Raw genomic sequence first — 25350 nt, forward strand, 5'->3', positions numbered from 1 at the left:
AGCAAGCTAGAGACCAATTCAGAACTGACTCCGCGGAAAAACAGTTATTACGATCCTATAAGCTAAAGTAGTAGTCCAGTCTAATTTCTATACCATCCGCCCTGGTAATAGTTATAAAGCAGGACAGTTCTTTTCAGAACTGAGAAGTCTCCCGAACCTCCGATTATCTACTCCGCGGCAGTAGAATAAAGCAAGACGGTTCCCTAAGAACAACTCTACCTGGCAAGTACATAAACACATGGTGTTACCGCAAACCAAATATATAACAGTTACAATTACAATTTCTTATCAATATTTTGTTGTTTCGATGTTTTCAGGTTTTCAATGGGCTCAGAACAAGTGCACTTCACGTTCCGTATCGGAACTCCAAGCTGACTCATTTACTTCAACAAGCGCTCGGAGGTGATGCTAAGGTTAGTCTAGGTTCTATAGACAATGTGACCTGTGACATCACATGTTTACAAAAGAGCCACAGAGCCAGGACTTCCTGCAGGCATGATTTGTACACAGCCCAATGGAAGAAAACATAACATTTTATATTTTATGGAGATTGCATTGTCTATTTCTTATCAACTTTTGATATGATGAAAGGGGGCACATCTCAAAACTTGTCCAGCTTTTACTTTCATAACTCTTTGGATTTATGTGGAAGTTATGACACAAAAATTAAACTTTCCCATATGACCAGTGCTATTGATTTCAACAAACTCTTCCTAATTTCAGATTAATCTTAGCACTTGGGACAAGTTAAAATCCGTATCCATAGATGTTAGGATGCAATGAACCCATCCTAAGTTAGGACGAGTTACTCATCCTAACTCGAGATTGGATTAATCGTAGCATTTCGTGAAATCAGCTGCAGGCGCCAATGTCATAAAGCTGTATAAACAGAAATAACTTCGTAGCAAATGTCTTTGCGAAGTAACAACTTAGTGCGGAACCATTTGCAATTTAAAACGATGTAAACTTGATGATTTGGGCTGGTAACCGGTTTTTTTTAAGCAAAATCTTCCTGTAGTTTGGCTAACAATTAAGCACGGTTTTACTTTTTCTTGATTCAGGCTTGTTTGTTTGTCAACACCAGCCCCGATGTCAACAACATCAGCGAAACGCTAAGCACTCTACAGTTTGGTTCAAATGCTAAGCAGGTTTCACTTGGCCAGGCTACAAAGAATGTTGCGAAAGGTCCAAAGAAATGAGCAACACGGCCTTCTACATCAAGTATTCACTTAATATGTGTATAAGACTAAAATCAGATCGCTACAAAAAGCATTTGATAGTGTACAGTTAAAGGAACATTAAAGAATTTTAACTGACACGGTCTAATGATGATGATAGTAGAAAACATCCCTTGAAATATTTCTTTCTGAAATGTCATATTTGATGAGAAATAAATAAAACGTTTGGAGTTTATCGCTCAGTGAGCATTTAAAAAAAAAAAATTATTTTATTGAATCGATGTCATGCAAAAAATGTAATCGGTTTTTCACTTTTTTTAACGTGAAAAAGGATGGCTGATCGTTCCCAAGCTTCTACAGCTTTGTCAGTTTATGTATATGGTGGATAACATGAAGTGCTTACACTGGCAGCTACTGTTTTGTTAAAACCAATTCTGTGATGTTCCTTTGAGATCCGTGCATTTTACAGAAGTAAAAAAAAAAAAAAAAACTAAGATCTTTCAGCCTCAACTGAAATATGAAAACATTCATGTTTACGATATTTTACATGAGGTTTTGATTAGAGTACCAATTTAATTATTTACAGTTTCTTTGATTTATCGTTCCATTTTGGAGCTTTGATTCAATCTACATTGTTTTTGATTGGTTGATGTTGTTTTACTTTTTATTTTTTTTATTTTTTAATGTATTTGTTTACCTTTTATTGTCATGTTTTTTAAAACCATATTTTGGTGTTTATTTATTTTCTTCTTTATTTATTTCTTTATTTTTATTTATTAGTGTTTAGGAATGATTTACTATTTGTTTTGCTGTTGCTGCATCAGATAAAAGTTTGCTGGGGTTGTGCTCTATAATTGATATTATTATTAGTTTTCATCAGTAAGACAATCATTAAATCTAGCATAGCAAAAACAGGCTACCATCCAAAATACAATTTAATGGAAACTTCATCCGTATGGACTGCATAAAGGGGGTGACCCTGTTTCAGCCCCGGGAGTAGGTGGCAACGACCCCTGAAAAAAAAAAAACTGTAGCCTACACCTTGAAGTGGCCTTCAGGCCTTGTATGTCTGGCGACTTGCACAACAAATAAATTTAAAAACTATTAACAACTGGTGACCCTGCATTGCTGCGAAAATGTAAGGGTTGACATGGGCATGGACAACTTTTCAGTTTGTAAAGTCCTCACCTCTCATCAATACCTTGGCTTTGGTTCGATTCCCGGCTTGGATTATAGATGAGTATAGAGTTATGCACTTTCTCATCAAAGCTTTGAGGGTTTTTCTCTCTCAGAAAAAAAAATCAACCAAAGCTGTGCTCAGTGACGTGGTCAAAAGTACTAGGGAGGCTGGCTGCCAAAGGTACCCTTGTAAGTTGAGCGCCTATGTCTAAAACAGGCTGTAGCCGCGTCTTTTGCAATTCAGCTCTCAGCTGTAAGGATGGTTAGCCTCCTAAATTATTTTTGTTATTACATTTTTTGTTAATCCCACACGAGTAATATGCCTGTGATTTTTTTTTAACAGAACTTGGGGAAAGTACTGAGTATACAGTGCTAATACTCATCTGTGTATATATTGGTAAAAACCAAAATACTTATTCTTTATCCCCGATGCAAATTTAACATCTATTATTACATTTTGGTTTAACAATTGTATGAGTTTGTAACATTGGAGGCTGGTGTTTATATTTTTTTGTGAAAATCACTAGTGCCTGCACTTAAACCCATTGGCCTGAAAAGTATATATTCAAATAATGCCAAAGATTTAGTGTGGATGTTTAATCACAATTGAGAAAAGTATAATAGTTGTGTTTAATAAGCAAATATTCTGTTGTAATATATTCAGGAAATGTCGGAACACATTTTTATTGTACATAATTATTTTTACACATGACTGTGGTGGTACTTTTTGTATTGCCAAAATAATAATCTATGCACTTTGAACCTTAAAATAGATTTGTTTATTTCATACATCTATACTTCTAGAAATATAAGTGTTTCAGGGGGGAGAAAAAAACAACAGAAAACAACCATTATTTAACTTCAAATATGTGAGCTGCCTTTATCTTTCCTAAATTACTCTAAAGCCCGTTCTATCTCAACATCATAGCCAACAGAGGTTGAAAAACTATGAAAAGTCATAAATGCAAATAAAAAATAGATGGCCGTAGTTTTTAACAATGTCACACAATTATTCAAAACATTGGTGAATTTGTTGAAAACAGACATGGGAGATACTTTATTTAATTGAAAGTTTGCAAAAACCGTTGAATTTGGTCAGAACATTTTTAACAGGATTGATTGTTTTGATAACATTTGGACGCCCATGCTGACCAGCACGTTTTGTTTACCATACAAAAAAAAGAGAAAGCTTTTAAAAGGTCTATAACGAGAATGAAAGTAAAGGCTGTTAACATAGTTTGGTGTCGATTTAAACCATGTACATGTATTACCAATCTATTCTACACACTGGGTACCAGTTCATTGTATTTCTATGCAAACTTACTCAGGTTACAGACTGAGTAATGAATTCAAAAACTTAATAATTGAAATTAGAACAAAACAAATTTTGATGGATTTATTTTTAAAATCCCCTGATTTCTTCAATTTGTGAAGAGCATCAAAACACACACAAACTATTTTGTGCAAATTATGAACAAATATATAGAAAACAAAGACTCAAGTTTGTTTGCACATACTCTTAATATTAGCAGAGTGTCATGGTCCAGTGGTTAGGAGCATCGAGTTTAAGTTCTGGCAGTTGAGTCATCAGAGTGTGTGGGTTCGAATCCCGGTCATGACACTTGTCTTCTTGAGCAAGATACTTTACAATAATTGCTTCTCTTCACCCAGGGGTATGGGTACCTGCGAGGGTAGAGGTTGATATTGTGTATGAAAAAGCCACAAGCGCCTTACAGGCAGCTCAGGGCTGTATACTCCCACGGGAGCTGAGAAACATTACAGGGATGTTATTGGCCCCATGACCAGGGAACTAATGTAAAGCGCATTGATACAGTTATTGTGAAATGCGCTATATAATTAGTAGTTGTTATTATATTATTGTTATTATTATATTACACCCCTCCCAACCCCCTCCCCCTGCCCTGTACCAAAACTGCAATTATTTATACATAATGATACATATTTTTACACCAACCGCCATTTTTCTTCATGTAAATTCACAGCTGATGTTTATGTGAAGTTTTGTTGTGTGCAATAAATGTTTATGTAGATATATGCCTTCCTCTGATGTTAACATCAAAGTTTTTGGGGGGTGACTTGTTCTATACAAAAGCATTTGTAGCCGTTTGTTATGAAAAGCATAATGGTAAAGAGAGATGTTTTAAAGGCAGTGGACACTATTGGTAATTAGGCCTTCCCAAGATAACTACTTGCATAAAACCTTACTTGGTAACAAGTAATGGGGAGAGGTTGGTAGTATAAAACGTTGTGAGAAACGGCTCCCTCTGAAATGACTTAGTTTATGAGAAAGAAGTGATTTCTCACTGAAATATTTGAACTGAATTTGAAACCTCAGCTGATGGTGACTTCTCACAATCTTTTATGGGACTAGGGTGTTCAAATTTTCACAGGGTTGTTATTTTATGCATTATGTTGAGATACAACCAAGTAAGACTGGTCTTTGAAGTTTGAACTAATAAAAAGTCTGACTTTAAACAAACATTAAAATACTTTCTATCAGTGGTAGTCTTCAATACATACAGAGATGAGTTATTTTAATGCAAATTTATTTTGTTATCAATGCTGTTTAACAGTTTTTTATATAAATGAAAATCAATCAAGCCAAGTAAGACTGGTCTTTGAAGTTTGAACTATAATAAAAAGTCTGACTTTAAACAAACATTAAAATACTTTCTATCAGTGGTAGTCTTCAATACATACAGAGATGAGTTATTTTAATGCAACTTTATTTTATTATCAATGCTGTTTAACGGTTTTTTATATAAATGAAAATCAATCAAGCCAAGTGTTTCACAAATAATTCTCAGAGGAACAAATTTGAACTTTTAGTATATATAGAAAAAACATGTAAAAGTACATGTATATAATTATATTTATCATGTTTGTGGGGAATGCAGTGTATCACGATGAAATAAAGGATAGTGTTAATCAGAAAACAAATTTGTTACCTGTAAGTTTTTGTAGTTTAATATAGAAGTTTGTTTTTAAGGGAATGTAGTTGGAGGCAGCTAGGATTCCAGTATTTCGGAGCCAATATAACGACAAAACTTGTAACTTTGTCTATTTTTCCATTACACTTTTTTAAAATGCTCTGAATTTCTTTTTTTAAAGGGCTGAATAAGAGCACTGAAAGGGGGCTTTAAAGAACAACGAAACTTGACAAAAGCCGACCCCCTTGAAAAATGTTTGATTTATTTGTTTGTTTACCCTATACTATAATGGCACTGATAATTGAAGACCCCAAAATTATTGTTGCTTATTCCAGTTTTCACAAGGCAATGAAAGAGCGTAACTATGAAAACAAAAATAATATTTGTTGTTTTGTTTTCCAGGAATATGACAAACGAATGTGTTGCATTTGTTTTTGGAGATAGGTTTCATTGAAAACTATAGAGTGTTATTATAATATCTCGTCCCCCAAAGTCATCCAAGTTTCCTGCAATTTGGAATAGGTGAGAGTTTTGCAACATCCTTCTGTCCTTTTATAACATTTTGATGCGAAATTTATCACTTTAAAATTGGTATAGAAGTGCTTTCTAATTAAGTAGGTCATTTGAAAACATTCCTTTTCTAAAAGCGACTTCGAACCGCCCTTTAATTCTAGCTGGTGGGGCATGCACCGTTAGTTTAGTATAGCGCCCTCACTTGACGCCACCCATGATATAATACTAGTCATCCGATGTTGACCGGCCTCTGCTCTGCACACTTTTGTGAGAATGGCACTTTTACCATCTTTGGGTCGAGTATCCGCTGGGATTTCGAAGGTGAGAAATGTTAAGTTATTGTCAAAAACGTATATAGCTGCATAGGACCATGATAAATTTACAAATAAAGCTGCCATTTGCAATGAAACATTGGTATAAATAGGTTAAAAAAATGTTCGATAACGTTGGTCTACCTCCATGGTTGCAACGGTTGCATCATTTGCATTGAGCCCTACTTGCAGAAACTGTGTAGGAGTCGGGACGCCAGTCACTGCACTGACGTGCTGGGTTCTAAGTAAGATTTTTAAGAAAACATATTTCTCCTCTGCTCTGGGCTGGGCTGCATGATGGGTGGGTAAAGTTACAGCAATCCATCAGCAAGATCTGTAGATAGATGTTAACTGGGAGATGTTCACAACCAAGTTAACCAATCTGATGGAGCAACACATACCTTCAAAGATGTCCAGTTCGAAGCATGTCAGTCGATGGATCACCACAGGTACAGTCGTTTGACCAGTTCTGGATCACTTTTTGAATTCACATTGTTTTTTGTTGCAATCTCTTTGATATTTTAAACAAAAAAGTTTATCAGTTTACCTAAACATGACATAAAACTCACCAAGTATTCACTGACACAAAAAGATTAGTTCTTTTGAAGAGGCTTTAAGAAAAGTATTGTCACCTGTTTGACCAGTTCAGGATCAGTTGAATCTATTCTGAATCAGTAGAGTGCCCTTTATTGCAAACCCATACTCCCATTCATAAAACTGTCTCTCAAGGACACAAAACTTCAGAGGTGTGTTGGCATGGACTTGGACTTCATTTGTTTAGTGAATGTCATGCAAGTGTCTTCAATAGCAGCGCAAAAACCCAGCGACAAAACCACAAAACAACAGCAAAGGCAAATGAAAAAGTGAAGCGAACCTAAAAAGCATTATCGACCCCTCCAAGTTTAAATTTCTCAAAAAAAAAAAAATCTAAAAGAATTTGTTGAAGTAATGTTTCTCAAAATCATCTGAATAAACTTTCTACTGCAGTAGTATGATTTTACCATACTTAGTAAGTTAGACGCAATGAGATGTTGAGTGATCCCGAACTGGTCAAGGGTAAGTTGCCCCCCTAAAGAAGATTTTGGTAACTTCGTCTCCTCAAAAAAACAAGATGTCTGCACAGTATTTACAGGAATGTTTTTTTACACATTTTTATCATTTTACATAAATATTTTTTGCCCCGGCACTCCAATTCTAAAGGTAAGAAGTTTTAACAGTGTTTTTCAACCAACATTTTTAAACAAAAAAATGATAAATTTCGCAGACAACCTTCAGGAAAACAGCCATAATTTATTTGCTGATGATGTTTGGCACCTTATTTTGGGTTTGTTGGTTTAATGGGTGTTAATCTTCACATTTATCAACAGAAATTGGTAATAATGAGAAGTGATATAACTATTTGGTTATTGCAAAGTTGAAGTGATCCCGAACTGGTCAATGATCCCGAACTGGTCAAATGACTGTATAAAAAAACTATAAAGAGAATGAGCAAAAGAAAGCAGAGGCTTTACAACAAAGCTAAGACCTCACAGACACCACAAGACTGGAGTATACAAAGACTTCAGGAAGGTCACACAAAAGAAAGTTCGTCAAAACTTCCAGTCATATCAAAACAACATGTTCACCAACCCTGAAAACAAATCAAAAAAGGCTTTTTGGAGATTCATAAAATCTAAGAAGCAAGACTTCTCCAGTGTCTTTTCACTTAAAGGCAGTGGACACTATTGGTAATTGTCAAAGACCAGTCTTCACAGTTGTTGTATCTCAACATTTATGCATAAAATAACAAACCTGTGAAAATTTGAGCTCAATCGGTCATCAAACTTCCGAGATAATAATGAAAGAAAAAATACCCTTGTCACACGAAGTTGTGTGCGTTTAGATAGTTGATTTCGAGACCTCAAGTTCTAAACTTGAGGTCTCGAAATCAAATTCGTGGAAAATTATTTCTCTCTCGAAAACTATGGCACTTCAGAGGAAGCCATTTCTCACAATGTTTTATACCATCAACCTCTCCCCATTACTGGTCACCAAGAAAGGTTTTATGCTAATAATTATTTTGAGTGATTACCAATAGTGTCCACTGCCTTTAAGGAAGGAAGAAGAGTTATATTTGACGGGAGAGACAAGGCTAACATCTTCAATGAACAATTTTGCTCAGTGTTCACTAGTGAGGACACCACCAACCTTCCCTCATTTACTGAACCTGATTTCCCAGCAATGAACGAGATCACTGTAACATCTAATGGAGTTCTGAAACTTCTACAGTCATTGAACATCAACAAAGCAACAGGTCCAGATTTGATACCAGCGCAATGTGTTCCTCCTGCCTGGAGAAATGCCAACCTAAGAAAGGAGATAGGAACACAGTCAGCCAACTACCGCCCTGTATCCATCACATCTATCTGCAGCAAAATCATCTATAAGAGCACATAATATTCAGCCAAGTAATGGACCACTGCAATGATCATGAAATACTCACAGATGCCCAGCATGGATTCCGCCCTGGTCGATCTTGCGAAACCCAGCTCGTGGTCACTACTAAAGATCTTGCTAAAGCCCTTGACGATCGATGCCAAGTGGATGCAATAGTGCTTGACTTTTCAAAGGCCTTTGATCGTGTTCCCCATCAGCGCCTCCTTCTAAAGCTCCATCATTACGGAATCAGAGGCCCACTACAAATATGGATAGAAAACTTTCTAACAAAGCGTTCACAGCGTGTTGTCATAGATGGAAAATCATCAGACTGGGCAAATGTAAGTTCAGGAGTTCCACAAGGGACGGTAGGCTACTTGGTCCACAAGCATTTCCTCAAGTATACGCTTATTTGCAGATGATTGTCTCCTCTAAGAACCATCACCAACGTAAACGACACAGTAATCCTGCAACAAGATCTTGACCGCCTTCAGCAATGGACCCACACATGGCTAATGAAATTTAACACTGACAAATGTCACTCCATGAAATTTTTCCTTGTGTCGCAACACCATAGAGACAAACTACAAACTCGGAAGCAATGCACTAACTTCAGTTTCAGACTACCCATATCTTGGTCTGACATTCACTAGCAACATCTCCTGGTCCAAACACATCAGTAAAGCTATGACCAGAGCCAACAGGATTCTGGGGCTAATTAGATGCAACCTGTGAAGCACCCCTGTAAAGCTAAAGGAAAAGGCATATCTCACTTTGGTACGTCCTCACCTTGACTACTGCTCTGCCATATGGAACCATTACACAAAAAAGGACATCTCCAGGATCGAAAACATACAACGTCAAGCAACGAGATTCGTCCTCAATAGATACATGAGGACTGAAAGCGTCTCCAAAATGCTGCAACAACTCCAATGGGCCTCACTAGAAGAAAGACGCAAAAAATCTAGTCTTCTTCTCATGTACAAAATTCAGCACGGTATCATTGCAGTAAATCCTGACATATATACCTCACTCCCATGGCTCCATCATCCTTGAGATCTTACCACCCATATAAGTACAAACCCATTGTTTCTTGTATCATGCTCTATAAGTACTCACTTCTTTCCTCGTGCAGTCGCCTGGTGGAACACCCTTCCTGGAAGCACCTTATCCTCACCAACAAACGAGGTGTTAAGGAAGTTGTAGTGTCAGTCACATGAAATCCATAATTTTATGGACCCCTTTTTACTTGCGCCTTGTAAATACATTTAAGTGGCACTGTATGGAGAGGCGTCCACGCTGCGCATGCACATTTATTTTCTTTTCCTTGGCGAAATATCCTGACTTACGGACATTGCCGAGGATCACGTAGAAGTAGAAGTATGTTATTTCATATCGAATGAAAAAGTTGTGGCGCCATACAGATACTTTTGCAGGCCCTATTTTAGTATAAATGTCATATTTTCAATTTTAATTTTACTACTTACTAAATAAATTATTTTATAAAGTAGTAAAAGGTGGTTGCACAAGGATTACTTACATAATAACCTAAACCATGGAGGTAGAAAATTCCCCAGAAGAAAAGCATACTCTTTATGCCAAGATTTTGCACCAAGTTGTCACTTGCAGACTTGTGACTTATCAAAGCTCATTCGACTTGTGAATTGTGGAGAGCACTAAGCATGCTAAAGTTGCTAAGCAGTGTGATAGAGCCATTTTTTTAAACATGAAAATGTGCGATGCTATAAAATCACTCACCTTTGTCCTCGGGCTTGTGGTAAGGTATTCATTTTGAGCCTTGGCATGTGTGGGCAAGTTAAAACTTGTCCTTGGAGGTTTTAATTGGCAGGCAAACCACTACAGGACCGATAGTGATACTGACGAGGGAAACCAATGCAATTACCTCCATGCCCCCTGGGTCATTGCCTTGGTGCCCTTGAAGTGCTCCAGTAGAAGTTTACAATTTCTAAGAGAAAATGCCTTGGTGCCCGTGCTTTTTACGTACAGGCCTGCCACTGTTTTTAAAGGAGGAACACTGTATAAATAACTGGTCTGTAATTTTGATCTACACAGGTGGGGCATTTGCCGGGATTGTCAAGATGGACAGCGCCCTCTCTTGTCGGCCATAGGAGGCAGTATTCAGAGGGGGTAGAGGAGCAAGATCTCGTTGTGATTGGATCTGGACCTGGTGGTTATGTAGCAGCAATCAAAGCAGCCCAACTTGGCATGAAGGTAAGGCCTCACAGTTTCTGTATCTTTAAAGCCATTGGACACTTTCGGTAAACAGTATTGTCCAAAGGCCCACACTTCGAGTATCACAACTTATATATAAAACAACAAACCTGTGAAAATTTAGGCTCAATCGGTTATCGGAGTCGGGAGATAATAACGGGATCCCCACCCTTGTTTCCGCTTGTTTCACCGTGTCATGATGTGTGTAAAATGAACCCGTAATTCTTGATATTGAGAATTGATAATTGTTTTAATGTTTTCTCAAAAAGTAAAGAATTTCATGGAATAATAAGAGAAGTCTTTCACCATTACCTTCTGTAAACCACCTGTAGGTTATTTATAAATCTGTTCCGAAAGTGTCTAATGGCTTTAAGGCAAAAAAAAACATGTTTAGCATCCCTGCTCCCACTCGCTTCCTTTTTAAGAGGCCACCTTCTTTTTTTTCTTTAAAAAAAGTAAATATAAATAATATTTGAAAAATAGCCTAGTCGGTTGTCTTTAAAAAACTGTCGAACAACCATTTAAAATGGATACATATTTTAGCGATTTCATCCCTTCCTAATTGCATGGGTTTTCTTACTTGGAGTTTCTAAAAATTAGATTATTTATTTCTCATCAAATATGACATTTCAGGCAGAAATATTTCAAGGATTGTTTTTTACTTTCATCATCATTAGACTGTTCTAGTTTTATGTAAATCTGTGACCTTCATGAATTTTGTTTCTTACCATTTCTGTAACGTTTCTTTAAACACACTGGACACTATGGTGATTGTCAAAGACTGGTCAGTCTTCACAGTTGCTGTACCTCAACAAATGCATAAAATAGCAAACTTGTCAAAATTTGAGCTCATTTGGTTAGTTAAGTTGCGAGATAATATTGAAAGAAAAAACACCCATGTAACACAAAGTTGTGTGCTTTCAGATGCTAGATTTCGGGACCTCAAAATCTAATTCTGAGGTCTCGAAATTCAATTCCTGGAAAATAACTTCTTTCTCAACAAACTACATTACTTCAGAGGGAGCCGTTTCTCACAATGTTTTATACTATCAACCTCTCCCCATTACTCGTTACCAAGGAAGGTTTTATGCTAATAAATATTTTGAGTAATTACCAATAGTGTCTACTGCCTTTCAACTCCTGTTATGATTTCCTGTTCACAGACGGTGTGTATCGAGAAGAACGTAACCCTCGGTGGCACATGTCTAAACGTCGGCTGCATCCCATCCAAGGCTCTCCTTAATAACTCCCACTATTACCACTTGGCCACATCAAATGACTTCAAGAACAGAGGCATTGATGGTGAGTACAACATGTCATACAGAACCCCAACCCTAGGGGGCCTGTCATACAGAACCCCAACCCTAGGGGGCCAGTCACACATAACTCTACCCTAGTGGGCCTGTCATACATAACCTCTACCCTAGTGGGCCTGTCATACACATCCTAACACTAGGGGGCCTGCCATACAGAACCCCAACCCTAGGGGGCCTGTCATACAGAACCCCAACCCTAGGGGGCCTGCCATACATTATAACCTCTACCCTAGTGGGCCTGTCATACACATCCTAACACTAGGGGGTCTGCCATACAGAACCCCAACCCTAGGGGGCCTGCCATACAGAACCCCAACCCTAGGGGGCCTGTCATACATAACCCCAACCCTAGGGGGCCTGTCATACATAACCCCAACCCTAGGGGGCCTGTCATACGTATGTAACCTCAACCCTAGTGGGCCTGTCATACACATCCTAACACTAGGGGGCCTGTCATACAGAACCCCTACCCTAAGTGGCCTATCATACACAACCCCAACCTTAGGGGACCTAACATGCAGAATCCCAACTCTAGGGAGCGTTGACTCCAATAGACTGATCCATTAAGCTCCGCCCCATTGTGTACAATCACAACCTATTGCGCAACCAAAAGTCCGACACTATAAAGTCCGACATGCGTACATGTATGCTTTGCGCGCATGGCTGAGTTGTGCAGAAAGGCATTGGAGAGGCTCACATGTTCAGAACCACCCCCAACTCATTAGAGATAGTCATTACATGGTGTTACCGCAAACCTTTCTATATCAAGTAATTATTCTTGAGTCATGCTCTGTGAACTATACTCGTGTATTATGTTGTCAGGCCACATGTTTATATTATTGTTTGATATTTTTATGTAATCTCAAACACTTTCCTTTGATTGGTCAATTATTCTTGGTTTGTTTTCTGCGTATTGTGTGTGTATTATGAATATTGCCTCGGACCTAATCTTAACTTCTGCTAAGACCATTGAATCATTCTTTTTTATGTTCATGTACACCTATTTTCTTTAGTACCGAGTGTGTACCTGATATTTTGTCCAATCTTTGACCAACACTGCAAAACGCATGTGAGATATTTTATGTTTGAATTGTTGTGCATTTTTCATCAGTGTGCGTGAATTTCCTATGAGTTATGCTCTGTGTATTTTATTTGTGAATTATTCTTCAAGGTGTGTATTTTAAATGTTTTGTTCTATTTTTTTGCACAATAAAACTGCAAAAATACATCTGAGATATTTTGTGTTTAAATTTTTGCTATGATGTATACAAGAAAGACATTTATTCAGTTTGTATATGAATTTCCAATGATTTATGCTCTGTGTATTTTTGTGTGTAATGTGATTCATAATGAGGTGTGTACTAAATATGTTTTGTTCAAATCATTTCGACCAACTTGCTGCGAAATACATCTGAGATATTTTGTGTTTGTTTTAAATACACTGTACAAGAAAAACAGAAGTGTATATATAACATTCATGCTGCATTTATTGTATTTGGTCTGAAATATGTTTTTGTTTGACATAAAGCAAAAGAATGCCCTTTGCAAAATGAAAATGCCCTTGCCCCCTCAATAAAGATGAAACTTCAGGCCTGTGCTAAAGTGGTGAAGTTGTCCTGAATTCTACCATTTTCAAACCAATACTCTAGCAATTGTTGAATAATAAAATTCTGTGTTTGATTTGACTCAAAATGATGTAGTTGGTGATATCAAGCTGAATCTACCCAAGATGATGGAGCAGAAATCTGGAGCCGTAAAAGCCCTGACCAACGGTATCGCACACCTCTTCAAACAGAACAAGGTCAGAGGTCACAGGCTTAGGCATTGGAGGGTTACGATTTAAAGTATAACTGCGTATGAATCAAGCGACTTCACTGGTTTTGATATCTTTTGTTTATCAACTTTTTGGCCATGACACCAATTCCTACTCATTGTGACTGAAGATGTATGTAGTATAATTGACCAGCCCCCGATTTCACCAAGCGCTGCGACGCGTCGCAAGGGCGAGTTGCGACCGGTTACACGTCGTAAGTTGCGAACTCGTCGCAGCCGCGTACATGTCTTATAGGTCTGCGACGCATCGCAAACCCTACGATGCGTCGCAACTTGCGATGAGTTTCGTGAAATCGGGGGCTGTACAAGTTTCAGCTTCATTAGTGGTCAAGTTTCAAGTTTAAAAAAAAAATTATGTTAAAATCACAGAGCAATGTTTTCAGGAGTCGCATGAATCATTTGTACCTACTTTTCACCTACTGAGTGAACATTATTTTCATTAATTTCTCAAAAACTACAGCACCTCCGCATGTAATATTTTACTCCAGTGATCCTCATCGTCAAAAGTGACGTTATACCACCCATTTTCCAGAAGCAAAATGCATATTTTACTTGTCATCACAGTGTTGTTTTCTTTATATCAATTTGGACTCATGAACTAGCTCCAGTCATTTACAACCAAAAACTCTCTAGTTTCTTCTCAAAAGAGACGATTCAGTTCAGAATAAATGTTTTTGATTATGGTATTCTTTCCAACCTTTTAAAGACACTGGACACTATTGGTAATTGTCTCAACATCTATGCTTAAAATAACAAACATGTGAAAATTTGAACTCAATCGGTCATGGAAGTTGCGAGATATTAACTGATTAATGGGAAAAAACCCCACCCTTGTCGCACCATGGTCACACGAAGTTGTGGGCTTTTAGATGCTTGTTTTTGAGACCTCAAATTCTAAATCTGAGGTCTTGAAATCAAATTACTTCTTTCTCGAAAACTACACCACTTCAGAGGGAGCTGTTTCTCACAATGTTCTATACTATCAACCTCTCCCCATTACTCGTAATCAAGAAAGGTTTTATGATAGTATTTATTTTGAGTAATTAGCATTAGTGTCCACTGCCTTTAAATGTTTCTTCCTGCTTTTCTGTGAACCTGCAGGTAACAAGATTGGAGGGCCACGGTAAAATAACCACACCCAACGAGGTCGCCGTCCTTCACCCAGATGGAAAGGTCAAAGAGGTCATCAAGACTAAAAATATCCTCATCGCAACCGGGTCAGAGGTCACCCCATTTCCCGGCCTAGAGGTGAGTTGCCGAGCTTTTTTCATTCATATTACCTGGGGCAGATTTCACAAAGCAATAAAATTCACCGCAAGAGAAATTGTCAGTATTACCATAGTGATTTGTATTGTGACATCACACTGCACTTAGCAACTATGTTTAATTTGCAGTTTAAATCAATCTTATCTCTCTGTGAAATCCATCACTGCAATTACCCATCTTTCTGAAAGTTTGTATACATGTATACTCGGCGCCTTGAGTAACTTGTTTGGTAGATATGTGCGCTATATAAGACTTCAATATTATATTATTAGAGCAAGCTAGTCTAAACGTTAACACCAATTTAAGAACTGACTCCGCGGTAGTACAGTTAATTACGATCCTATAAGCTAAAGTAGTAGTCCCAGCCTATTTTCTATACCATCCGCCCTGGTAATAGTTAAAAACCAGGACTGAACCCCCAAACATATACTTTGCGGTAGTAGAATAAAGCAAGACAGTTTCCTAAGAACAAACTCTACCTGGCAAGTAGACACACACATGGTGTTACTGCAAGCAAAATATACATAGACAACAATACTTAATCTAGTTATTGTGAAATCAGCATTTAGCTTGTCCTGCAGTCTAACCACTGGACCACAGTGACGATTCAAGAGTCAGCCATTGTTTTTTTCGAAGAGACAATATTCTTATGTTTTCATTTTTGTTTGTGTTACTTGAATATTTAGATAGATGAAACGACGATTGTTTCTTCAACTGGAGCGTTATCTCTAGAGAAGGTTCCAGAACACATGGTGCTAATAGGAGCTGGTGTTATAGGACTTGAACTGGTGAGTAGATGCGATAGATAGTAGATTACTTTCCCAAGTCCTGAGAATAAAATTCACAGGCATATAACTATAGGTGGGATTGGTGCCCGAGACCGTGACGATTCTATAGACCAATCTGAAGAAACGAAATTGGTAGCGCTCTCTATTGACAAAACTAACAACTGCGGTGTCTTTATGTGCATAATCTATGCACTGAAGACACCGAGCAAATGGCGCGCGGTGCTCAGCAGTTGCGCGCCCTGTGTGCGCACGGATTGGTGTATACCACTAGACCGCCCAGTAGCTAGTGGCATTTCAAATCCTGCGATGACGTTTTTATTTATAGACCATTTCAAATTACTTTGATTCAAGGATATCATGTCCATGGACCTGATTGGTCTTTAGCAAGATTTATCTGTGGGCGGTCGACAGGCTGGTGGTCAAGTTTTCATAGTGGTATCTTACCTCGCCTACCACCAGAATAAATGAAATGAAATGAAATGTGCTAAGTAGATTGGTACAGTTAACAGATGGTTTGATGTGCTATTTTCAAACAATTTATGACGTTTTTGTCTTTGTGCCCTTTTGTGCCTTTGTTATTTTTGTTGTCTGGATCGCCTTTAGATAGTGATTATTTTCGCTTTTTGGTTATCCGCAGGCTTGTTCTCTGTGTAGTCATATTTTGATTACCTATTCTTTGTATGTACTGTTTGCCTGGAAATAAATAAATAATAATAAATAAATAAATAAAAAAATAGATTTAGTACACGAGGCCCTGTCTTTTTCATTTCTTTGGGTGTTATTAAACTGTCTAACTTAAAGGCAGTGGACACTATTGGTAATCACTCAAAATAATTATTAGCATAAAACCTTACTTGGTACTGTTGATAGTGCAAAACATTGTGACAAACGGCTCCCTCTGAAGTAACATAGTTTTCAAGAAAGAAGTAATTTTTCAAAAGTATGATTTCCAGACCTCAGATTTCGAATTTGAGGTCTCAAAATCAATCATCTGAAAGCACACAACTTCGTGTGACAAGTGTGTTGTTTCTTTCATTATAATCTCGCAATTCCGACGACCAATTGAGATACAGCAAGTGAGAAGACTGGTTTTTGACAATTACCAATAGTGTCCAGTGTCTTTAACAAGTTCCCTTCAGACAACTCAAAGAATGAAACCAACTATTCTTGTGATTTATTCCTTAGGGGTCTGTTTGGCAGAGGCTTGGAGCTAAAGTCACGGCTGTTGAATTCCTTGGACATATAGGAGGTCTTGGCATTGACATGGAAATATCGTAAGTCCCTCATTCACTAAAGATTAGAGGGCCTGTTGAGTTTTTAAATTTTATCATCATCATAGTGAGCGAACTCAGGCATATCTTACAACGGCTATCCACTTGTCTATTCGCTTCATGATTGCTGGTAGTTCACGCGGGTTAATGCCAGAGTCCTCTCAAAATATTGTTGCAGGTTGCCCTCTTGATCTTTTGCCTTGTTGAGGCTCCCAGAGTAAAACTAGTTGAGCCATCTCCTGTTTGCTCATCCAGCAGTGCCCACTGAATGTCAGTCCTCTTTGAAGTAAAGCCCGGCTCTTACTTTCTGCGAATGCGAATGCGACACAAATTTTGACATCACAGAGCTGTTTTTCGCAGTTGAGCACAAATCAACTGATGCAAATTATTCGTTGCGACTTTGTGGCGTCAAGATTCATATCGCATTCGCAATCCACAGGAAGTATGAACTGGGCTTAAGGTCTGTGATACCTTTTGGATGTTTCCGCAGATCTGATGTTTTTATTTTGATTCCATCCAATTTCTTTCAGGAAAAACTTCCAGAGAATTCTCAAGAAGCAGGGAATGGAATTCATGATGAACACAAAGGTGATGGGAGCCACCAAGACGGAGGCTGGAGTCACGGTAACCGTCGAGTCGGTAAAAGCGGGCAAGACAGAGGAGCTGCAGTGTGATACGGTTCTCGTCTGCATCGGTCGACGACCGTACACACAAAATCTCGGTCTTGAGGTACGTAGTCGTTTATTTGAAAATAAGAACCCTTCTGATTTGAGGAGTTTTCGTTGATCTCCTTTCACCCTTTTTAGAGGCGAGGATATATCTTAAAGGAACATTACAGAATTGGTTTTGCTAGCAAAATAGGTGCTGGCAGTTTAAGTACTCTATGTAATCCACCATATACATAAACTGACAAACCTGTAGAAGTTTGAGACCGGGTCCTCATACTGTTATTCCCTAATTGATATGTGCATATTACTAGTGTATATCATTGCTCTTTTATATATTTATCAGAAACCAATATTCACTTGCGTTTTTTTAATTAAATTTAAACTTTGTATTTACTTTGATTTTTCATATCTTGGTTTTTGGATAATAATGTGCATTATATAAGGAGTGTATATCATTGCTCTTGTAAATTTGATCAGTTACTATTTAAATATTTGTTTTCAATTCACATTTGTTTCAACTTCTGTTGTTTATTCCTCATTGAGCTTATTCGATATGTGCATATATTAAAAAGGAGTGTATATTTGCTCTTGTATTATACTTTTTATCAGCAAATATTTACTCCTGTTATTTTCAATTCACACTTGTTTTTACATCTTTTGTATCTCATTGAGCTTATTCGATATGTGCATATATATATATAAGGAGTGCATCTTTGCTCTTTTATAGATTTGATCAGCATATATTTCCTCCTGTTATTTTCAATTCACATTTTTTTTTTACATCTTTTGTATCTCATTGAGCTTATTCGATATGTGCATATATATATAAGGAGTGCATCTTTGCTCTTTTATAGATTTGATCAGCATATATTTCCTCCTGTTATTTTCAATTCACATTTTTTTTTTACATCTTTTGTATCTCATTGAGCTTATTTGATATGTGCATATATATATAAGGAGTGCATCTTTGCTCTTTTATAGATTTGATCAGCATATATTTATTCTTGTTATTCTCAATTCCTCTGCTATTTCTTCCTCCATCAGGGTTTTTCGATATGTGCATTATACTATGAGTATATCTCACTGCTCTGTCATTTTCAACTCACAGTTTTTTGCTATTTCTTCCTCATTTGGGTTTTGGGGATAGTATGTGCATTTTAATAATACAATTGTGTTAAAAATCAACAATGCTATTTTATTTATAAATGTTATCAACAAATATTGATTTATATGTGTTTTTTTGTGACTGATTAATATTTGAAATGTCAAGATGTGTGTCAATATTGAATTATGTCAGCTTTAATGGGAATGAAATATTTATGTGCGATGCCCCCAAACCAAATACAGGCAATGACCTGGTTTGGGCATGGAGCATTTTATATCCAATGTATATGTCTAACCCAGTGGCAGGTTTGCATGTCAAACAGCTGGTATGTCTTTTGGTTTCTAACTATTTCTTATTTACTCATCCTTTTTTTAAAACAGGATAGTGATATGACATCAGTGTGATTTGATGTCTTGCACATTTTATATTTTGAGAAATACTTGAATACGCCTCTAGCGGTGTGATAAAACGCTATATAAGAGTCCAGTATTATTACTATTACTATTATTATTATTATTGTTATTTTTTATTATTATTAAAGTACATCTTGATTTGGTATATTTTATTTTGATTCTTAACTTGATTTAGATTCGTTAGATTAGTTATGAATATTCAGTAGATTCAACTCCACTTAATTTGGTTTGGATTCTTGATTGATTTTTGATTTTTAACTTGGTTTAGATTTGTTAGATTACTTATGAATATTCAGTAGAATCAATTCCACTTGAGTTGGTTTTGATTCTTGATTTAACTTAGATTCGTTAGATTACGAACATGTATGAATATTCAGTAGGCCTAACGTATATAGCCCACCATCGTGTATCGACTTAAGTTCCATACTGCAACTATGTCATTTGATCTCTAATATTATCGATACATGTTCTGACAGGATGTTGGAATTGAACTAGATGCACGCGGCAGAGTACCAGTTAATGAGAGGTTTGCCAGTAAAGTCCCAAGGTAAGTTTAACTTCTAACACCCTATTCAGACAGGGGCTCCAGAGTTGAGACAAACCAAATTCTGCATTAAGTACATGAAAAGTTTGATGTCTGAAACTGTTGTAGTCGTTCTGAGCGACTGTGGAGCGCCTTGGTTTTAGACGTCGATGTTGTCATGAGCCGAACCTAATGTAAATGTTATGTCAATTTCGCCAGTCTGAAACCAACATTTATTTGGGTCAACCTAGAGTCGCTTCTAATCTATCTCATTCGGCGCGACTTTGGCACGCCTGTCTGAAACAAGTGTAAGAAGGTCAATTGTTCTTAAAACAGTAGTCATGTTTTCTAAAATTATGTTCATTTTATTTCTTAATGTGATATTTAACTGAGGTAGGGTCATACATTGGTAATGTCCCTGCAAAATATTGCTTAAAAGCTTACTTGTTATTAAAGACTCTGGACACTATTGGTAATTGTCAAAGACCAGTCTTTTCATTGGTGTATCTCAACGTATGCATAAGATACAAGCCTGTGAAAATTTGAGCTCAATTGGTTGTCGAAGTTGCGAGACTATGAAAGAACACGAAGTTGTGTGCTTTCAGAAGCTTGATTTCAAGACCTCAAAATCGAAATCTGAGGTCTTTAAATCAAATTCATGGAAAAATACTTTCTTGCAAACTGCGTTACTTCAGAGGGAGCCATTTCTCACAATGTTTCATAAAATCAACCTCTCCCCATTACTCGCTACCAAGTAAGGTTTTATGATAATAATTATTTTGAGTAATTACCAATAGTGTCCACTGCCTTTAAGATGATAGCGGTATCAAGCATCCAGTGAAATTATTTCGCCTTCAAGGCCCCCCTACTCTTGATTAGAAATCAACAAACACATTTGATTCTGAGAAACTATTCATGCATGACACGTTTCTCAGAATTCTGTGAACAATTCAAGATCTGGTAGGAAAGTCATTGGAGTGTGGGTTTGAGTCCATGACACTTTAGTCCTTGAGTAAGGTGCTTCACTACAATTGCTTCTCTTCACCCAGGGGTATTTATGGGTACCTGCGAGGGTAGAGGTTGATACTGTGTATGAAAAAGCCTTAGGAGTGCTACGGTTGCCCAGGTTGTATACTCCTCAGGGAGCTGAGAAAGATTAAACATGTTAAAGGAATGTAAAGTGCATTGAGGCGTTATTGTAAAATGCGCTATATAAGAACTAGTGATAATTATTATTATTCATATTATTATCTATCTATTTTCAAATTGATACAGTGTCTTCGCTATCGGTGATTGCATCCACGGTCCGATGCTTGCGCACAAAGCAGAAGACGAAGGCATCATATGCGTGGAAGGAATTGCCGGGGGCGCTGTTCACATTGACTATAACTGCGTGCCGTCGGTCGTCTACACCCATCCTGAGGTGGCGTGGGTCGGCAAGACGGAAGAGCAGCTTAAGGAGGAAGGAGTCGCCTACAAAGTGGGCAAGTTCCCGTTTGCCGCCAACAGTCGCGCTAAGACAAATGGTAAGACTGGTTTGGAGAAGTTGTTTGTGTAATATTTATTTTTTTATTGGTGAAGTATTTTGTTATGTCTGGGTTTGCCCATAACTTTTTTAAGGGTCAGGCTAGCAGGATCAGTTAGGTCATGTTTGTGCTAGGATCAATGGTTAACAAGTGAATGGTTGTTTTTTTAGTGACGTACGTAAAGCATGTGAACGAACGACTCATGTCATCAACTAGATTTGTGGGCAAGTCGTTAAATGTCTGTTGTGGTAATAGCGTTCCTGACTCTATTTCGAATCTCCCCGCGATTCCCGCGGTATTCCCATGAGACTGCTGGCACGCGAGACTACTGCTCTCACGACTACGGTCCCATTTAACGGGGAGTAAAAGACGGCAACCAGCAGTTTGCACGACAAGAGCAGTGATTTCGCGAGAGCACTGCCACAACTCGACTATCTCACTGCTGCAGACCATTAACGACTTATCAACACCCAGCAGGGTGGATACGTGTGCGTTACAAGTCTTATTATTACTATTATTATTATTATCAACACAACTTTCGACGTCATTTTGCTATAACTGGGCCACTCTTCACTGTGTTATGAAACTGGCTATTGGTAACCAGCGTTGCGCACATGCTAAGTAAACAAGACTATATATAAACATATGGGTTCATACGCGGTGTCTCTCAACATATATGCATAAAAAATAACAAACCTGTGAAAATTTGAACTCAATTGGTCATTGAAGTTGCAAGAGAATAATGGAAGAAAAACACCCTTGTTGCATAAGTTGTGTGCTTTCATATGCTTGATTTTGAGACCTCAAAATCTATTTCTGAGGTCTGACAATCAAATTCATTGAAAATTACTTCTTTTTCAAAAACTGTGTTACTTTAGAGTGAGCCATTTCTTACAATGTTTTATACTATCAACAGCTCCATATTACTTGTTACCAAGTTAGGTTTTATGCTAACAATTATTTTGAGTACCTGCCAGTAGTGTCCATGTGCCTTTAAAACATCTCCACATTTGAAGATTTTGACCAAGCAGAGTCTGTATACTGTTCACGGTATTCATTAAAGGCCCTGGACACAATTGGTAATTACTCAAAATATTTGATTTCGAGACCTCAGAATTAGATTTTGTTGAGGCCAAGCATCTGAAAGCAAACAACTTCGTGTGACAAGGGTGTTTTTTCTTCTATTATTATCTCGCAACTTCAACGACCAATTGAGTTAATATTTTCACAGGTTTGTTATTGTGTGCTTATGTTGAGATACACCAAGGGAGAAGACTGGTCTTTGACTATTACCAATATTGCCTAGTGCCTATAATAAGGTAATGAAAAGCTAGCCACAACGGCTGTTTCAAACTGGTAGGGTCATTTCCGGATTCGGTCGTGCACATATAATCTTGTTGCAAGACGTTATCGTTTTCCTTTCACACACAACGTGGCCAACTCACCGACAGCGCCCACATCGCCCATAACAAGAAACGTCTTGCACCAAGACTAACCGGTTATAGCCAGAGTCCAGCTGGTAATTATCAATCGTTTAAACACACCCGCGAGCTCTCCACCAATAGGAATAGCGAAACTGTCTGAGGTATTTATGAATGCGTATTATTTGGGGTTTTTTTTCAGCGGATACTGATGGCTTAGTGAAGATGCTGAGCGATGCTAAGACAGATAGAATCCTTGGAGCACACATCATGGGCCCATCAGCTGGAGAGATCATTAATGAAGCAGCGTTGGCTATGGAGTATGGAGCATCATGTGAAGACGTGGCCAGAGTCTGTCATGCACATCCGGTAAGTCACACCCAAAGATTATAAAGAGTCGAAGGCGCAAGATGCCGAATTGAAGCTTTATGTATTGTTGGAACGTGAAATACGCATGGGCGCCATTTCAGCGAGTGAATTTTGTTTCCCATTGATAGGAATGGTCATTGTCTGCAGTGATCTGCACTGACCTACTGTTGTACCAGAAGAGTTACTTGCCGAAATGGCGTCCAGTGGGATTTCATATTTCAGCCCGATTTCCTATAATCTTTGGTCACACCCCCTCCCCCCTCCCCCCTCCTACCCCCACATCAAAGACAAGTTAGAAAGATTCAGATAAACTAACACCCGTTTCAGACAGGCTTGCCAGAGTCGCGCCGAACCAAATTGTGACGATTTGTATTTGTGTGACGATATGGGCATTTTAATACAAGTCTCCTGTTGGTTTTTGAAAATGCCTTCATAAAGACGATGGTACCTCTGACATCACTTGAAAAAACCATAACATGATTCGCGCGCATACCGCCAAGCAAACCTTTGTGTTTTGGCAGCCAGCTAGAAAGTACAAGCAATCTTAGCATGACTACGTGTCTTTTTGCCCGGCGACACATGCCGTCTTCTGTGTTTTGTCAACAGAGGGCGGTTTGAATTTAAACATAGGTCACATCGTCTATTGGTTTGCTCCTAACCCAGTTCTTTGTTTTGTTTTGTTTTCTTCAATACATGTATGTTTTTTTATATTCTAAATTGTAAGTTTGTCTTTTTTAAATTTAATTGAATTGAACATAAAATAAACAAAGAAAAACAAGTGTATGTTAAACAAATGTAAAGTTGTACTATTTTAATATAAAAAAAATATATTATATGTAATTTAATTTGTTTTATTAATGAGTTCAATTTGTTAAAACAAATAGTGTAATAGAATGCACATTTCGATTGATGTTAGGAATATTTGTTCATAAATTTCCTAAGTCACAGTCTCCCATTCAGTTTTAACAATGTTTTTTTTCTTCTTTTCTTGACAGACGGTTTCAGAAGCGTTCCGTGAGGCCAACATGGCAGCATACATCGGAAAGGCAATAAACTTTTGAAAATAGCTGTAAATGCCTAAAATATATTATTAGTTTTACTATCCTTAAATATAATGGAAAACAAAAAAAAACCTTCTTCTATCACTAGCATTGTTTTAAAACCAGAGTTTCTATCCAATGTGTACCTAATAATGAGTGTCACCCCCTGACAGTTATGTGAAGTTCATGAACGAGTGTTATCAAGGTGTGAATTGGGTACTGGACCACAGGACCTAAGCCCAGTGTTTGTAGCATTTGGCCTGTAAAACTCATAGCATGGGTAAAATCTCTTTTGAAGGAGTGGTGGCTCTGAAAAGAGCCGGTGTGGTCTTGACGTTTCAAACAGTATACTCTGCTCGTCTTCAGGAGAATGATTCTCCTGATTCTCCTGAAGATGAGCAGAGTATACTGTTCGAAACTTCGAGACCATACTGGCTCTTTTCAGAGCCACCACTCCTTCAAAAGAGATTTGACCCATGGTTGTACCCGCAAGTTTGCTTTTCGTATTTATATTTATAGTTACTCTCATTCTCCACACCATGCAAAGCTTCAAACACCACTTACTGTATACTCAGTTCTGTGAAAAAAACCTCACAGGCATATTACTTAGGTGGGATTCGAACCCACATCTATCAAGCCCTGTGGTCCTGTGGATTTCCCCACCTTAATTGAAGCCCTGGAACGGTAACTGTGCTCTGTAGTTATGACTGCTTTTATTTTGGTTTCATTTTCATTATGACTGCTTTTATTTTGGTTTCAATTATTTTGGTTTCAATTCATCAGTTCACAGAACTGAATATGAACTTCTAAATTTGGAAAAAAAATTGAATTTAAGTTTAAAGAAACTACTTTATAATGTTTTAAAACATTTGGAAAGACAGCTACATGATTTTGTTTTTATTCTGAAATAATTTTTTCCTGATATTTTGTCAAAAACAGAAACAAATCTTCAAATGAAATTTGAGAAAGAGGTAGTTTCTCACTCAAATATTTTAAAAGACTTCGGGCCTGAAATCTTTTTTAGACATCTGA

The 25350-nt window shown here is 37.6% G+C and overlaps 2 protein-coding genes across 2 annotated transcripts in view; both read left to right on the forward strand.

The window, feature by feature from the left end:
• LOC139954602 (uncharacterized) overlaps positions 1-5011 on the forward strand; it is a 29709-nt gene extending 24698 nt beyond the window's left edge. Inside the window, exons 15-16 of the mRNA XM_071954490.1 lie at positions 318-413; positions 1062-5011. Coding sequence (XP_071810591.1) covers positions 318-413; positions 1062-1199 — 234 coding nt within the window. The 3' untranslated portion in view covers positions 1200-5011. The remainder of the gene's footprint in view (positions 1-317; positions 414-1061) is intronic.
• A 1032-nt stretch (positions 5012-6043) lies between these two features.
• Positions 6044-25310, forward strand: LOC139951567 (dihydrolipoyl dehydrogenase, mitochondrial-like). Its single transcript, XM_071950514.1, has 12 exons — positions 6044-6142; positions 10621-10779; positions 11943-12081; positions 13796-13896; positions 15030-15176; positions 15881-15982; positions 17168-17256; positions 17784-17982; positions 19916-19986; positions 21238-21488; positions 23112-23278; positions 24274-25310. Exons 1-12 carry the CDS (start codon positions 6095-6097, stop codon positions 24337-24339), a joined length of 1539 nt encoding a protein of 512 aa, XP_071806615.1. The 5' UTR covers positions 6044-6094; the 3' UTR covers positions 24340-25310.
• Positions 25311-25350: the final 40 nt, after the last annotated feature.

Source organism: Asterias amurensis, chromosome 2 (assembly GCF_032118995.1).
Source record: "Asterias amurensis chromosome 2, ASM3211899v1".
NCBI classification, from domain to species: domain Eukaryota; kingdom Metazoa; phylum Echinodermata; class Asteroidea; order Forcipulatida; family Asteriidae; genus Asterias; species Asterias amurensis.

What these genes read in the sequence shown, in the direction of transcription:
- LOC139951567 (XM_071950514.1), top strand. Translation starts at nt 6,095, where the DNA reads ATGGCACTTTTACCATCTTTGGGTCGAGTATCCGCTGGGATTTCGAAG. An exon ending in CAAGAACAGAGGCATTGATG is followed by an intron (nt 12,082 to 13,795) that starts GTGAGTACAACA and finishes AAAATGATGTAG; the next exon opens with TTGGTGATATCAAGCTGAAT. An exon ending in CACAAAATCTCGGTCTTGAG is followed by an intron (nt 17,983 to 19,915) that starts GTACGTAGTCGT and finishes ATGTTCTGACAG; the next exon opens with GATGTTGGAATTGAACTAGA.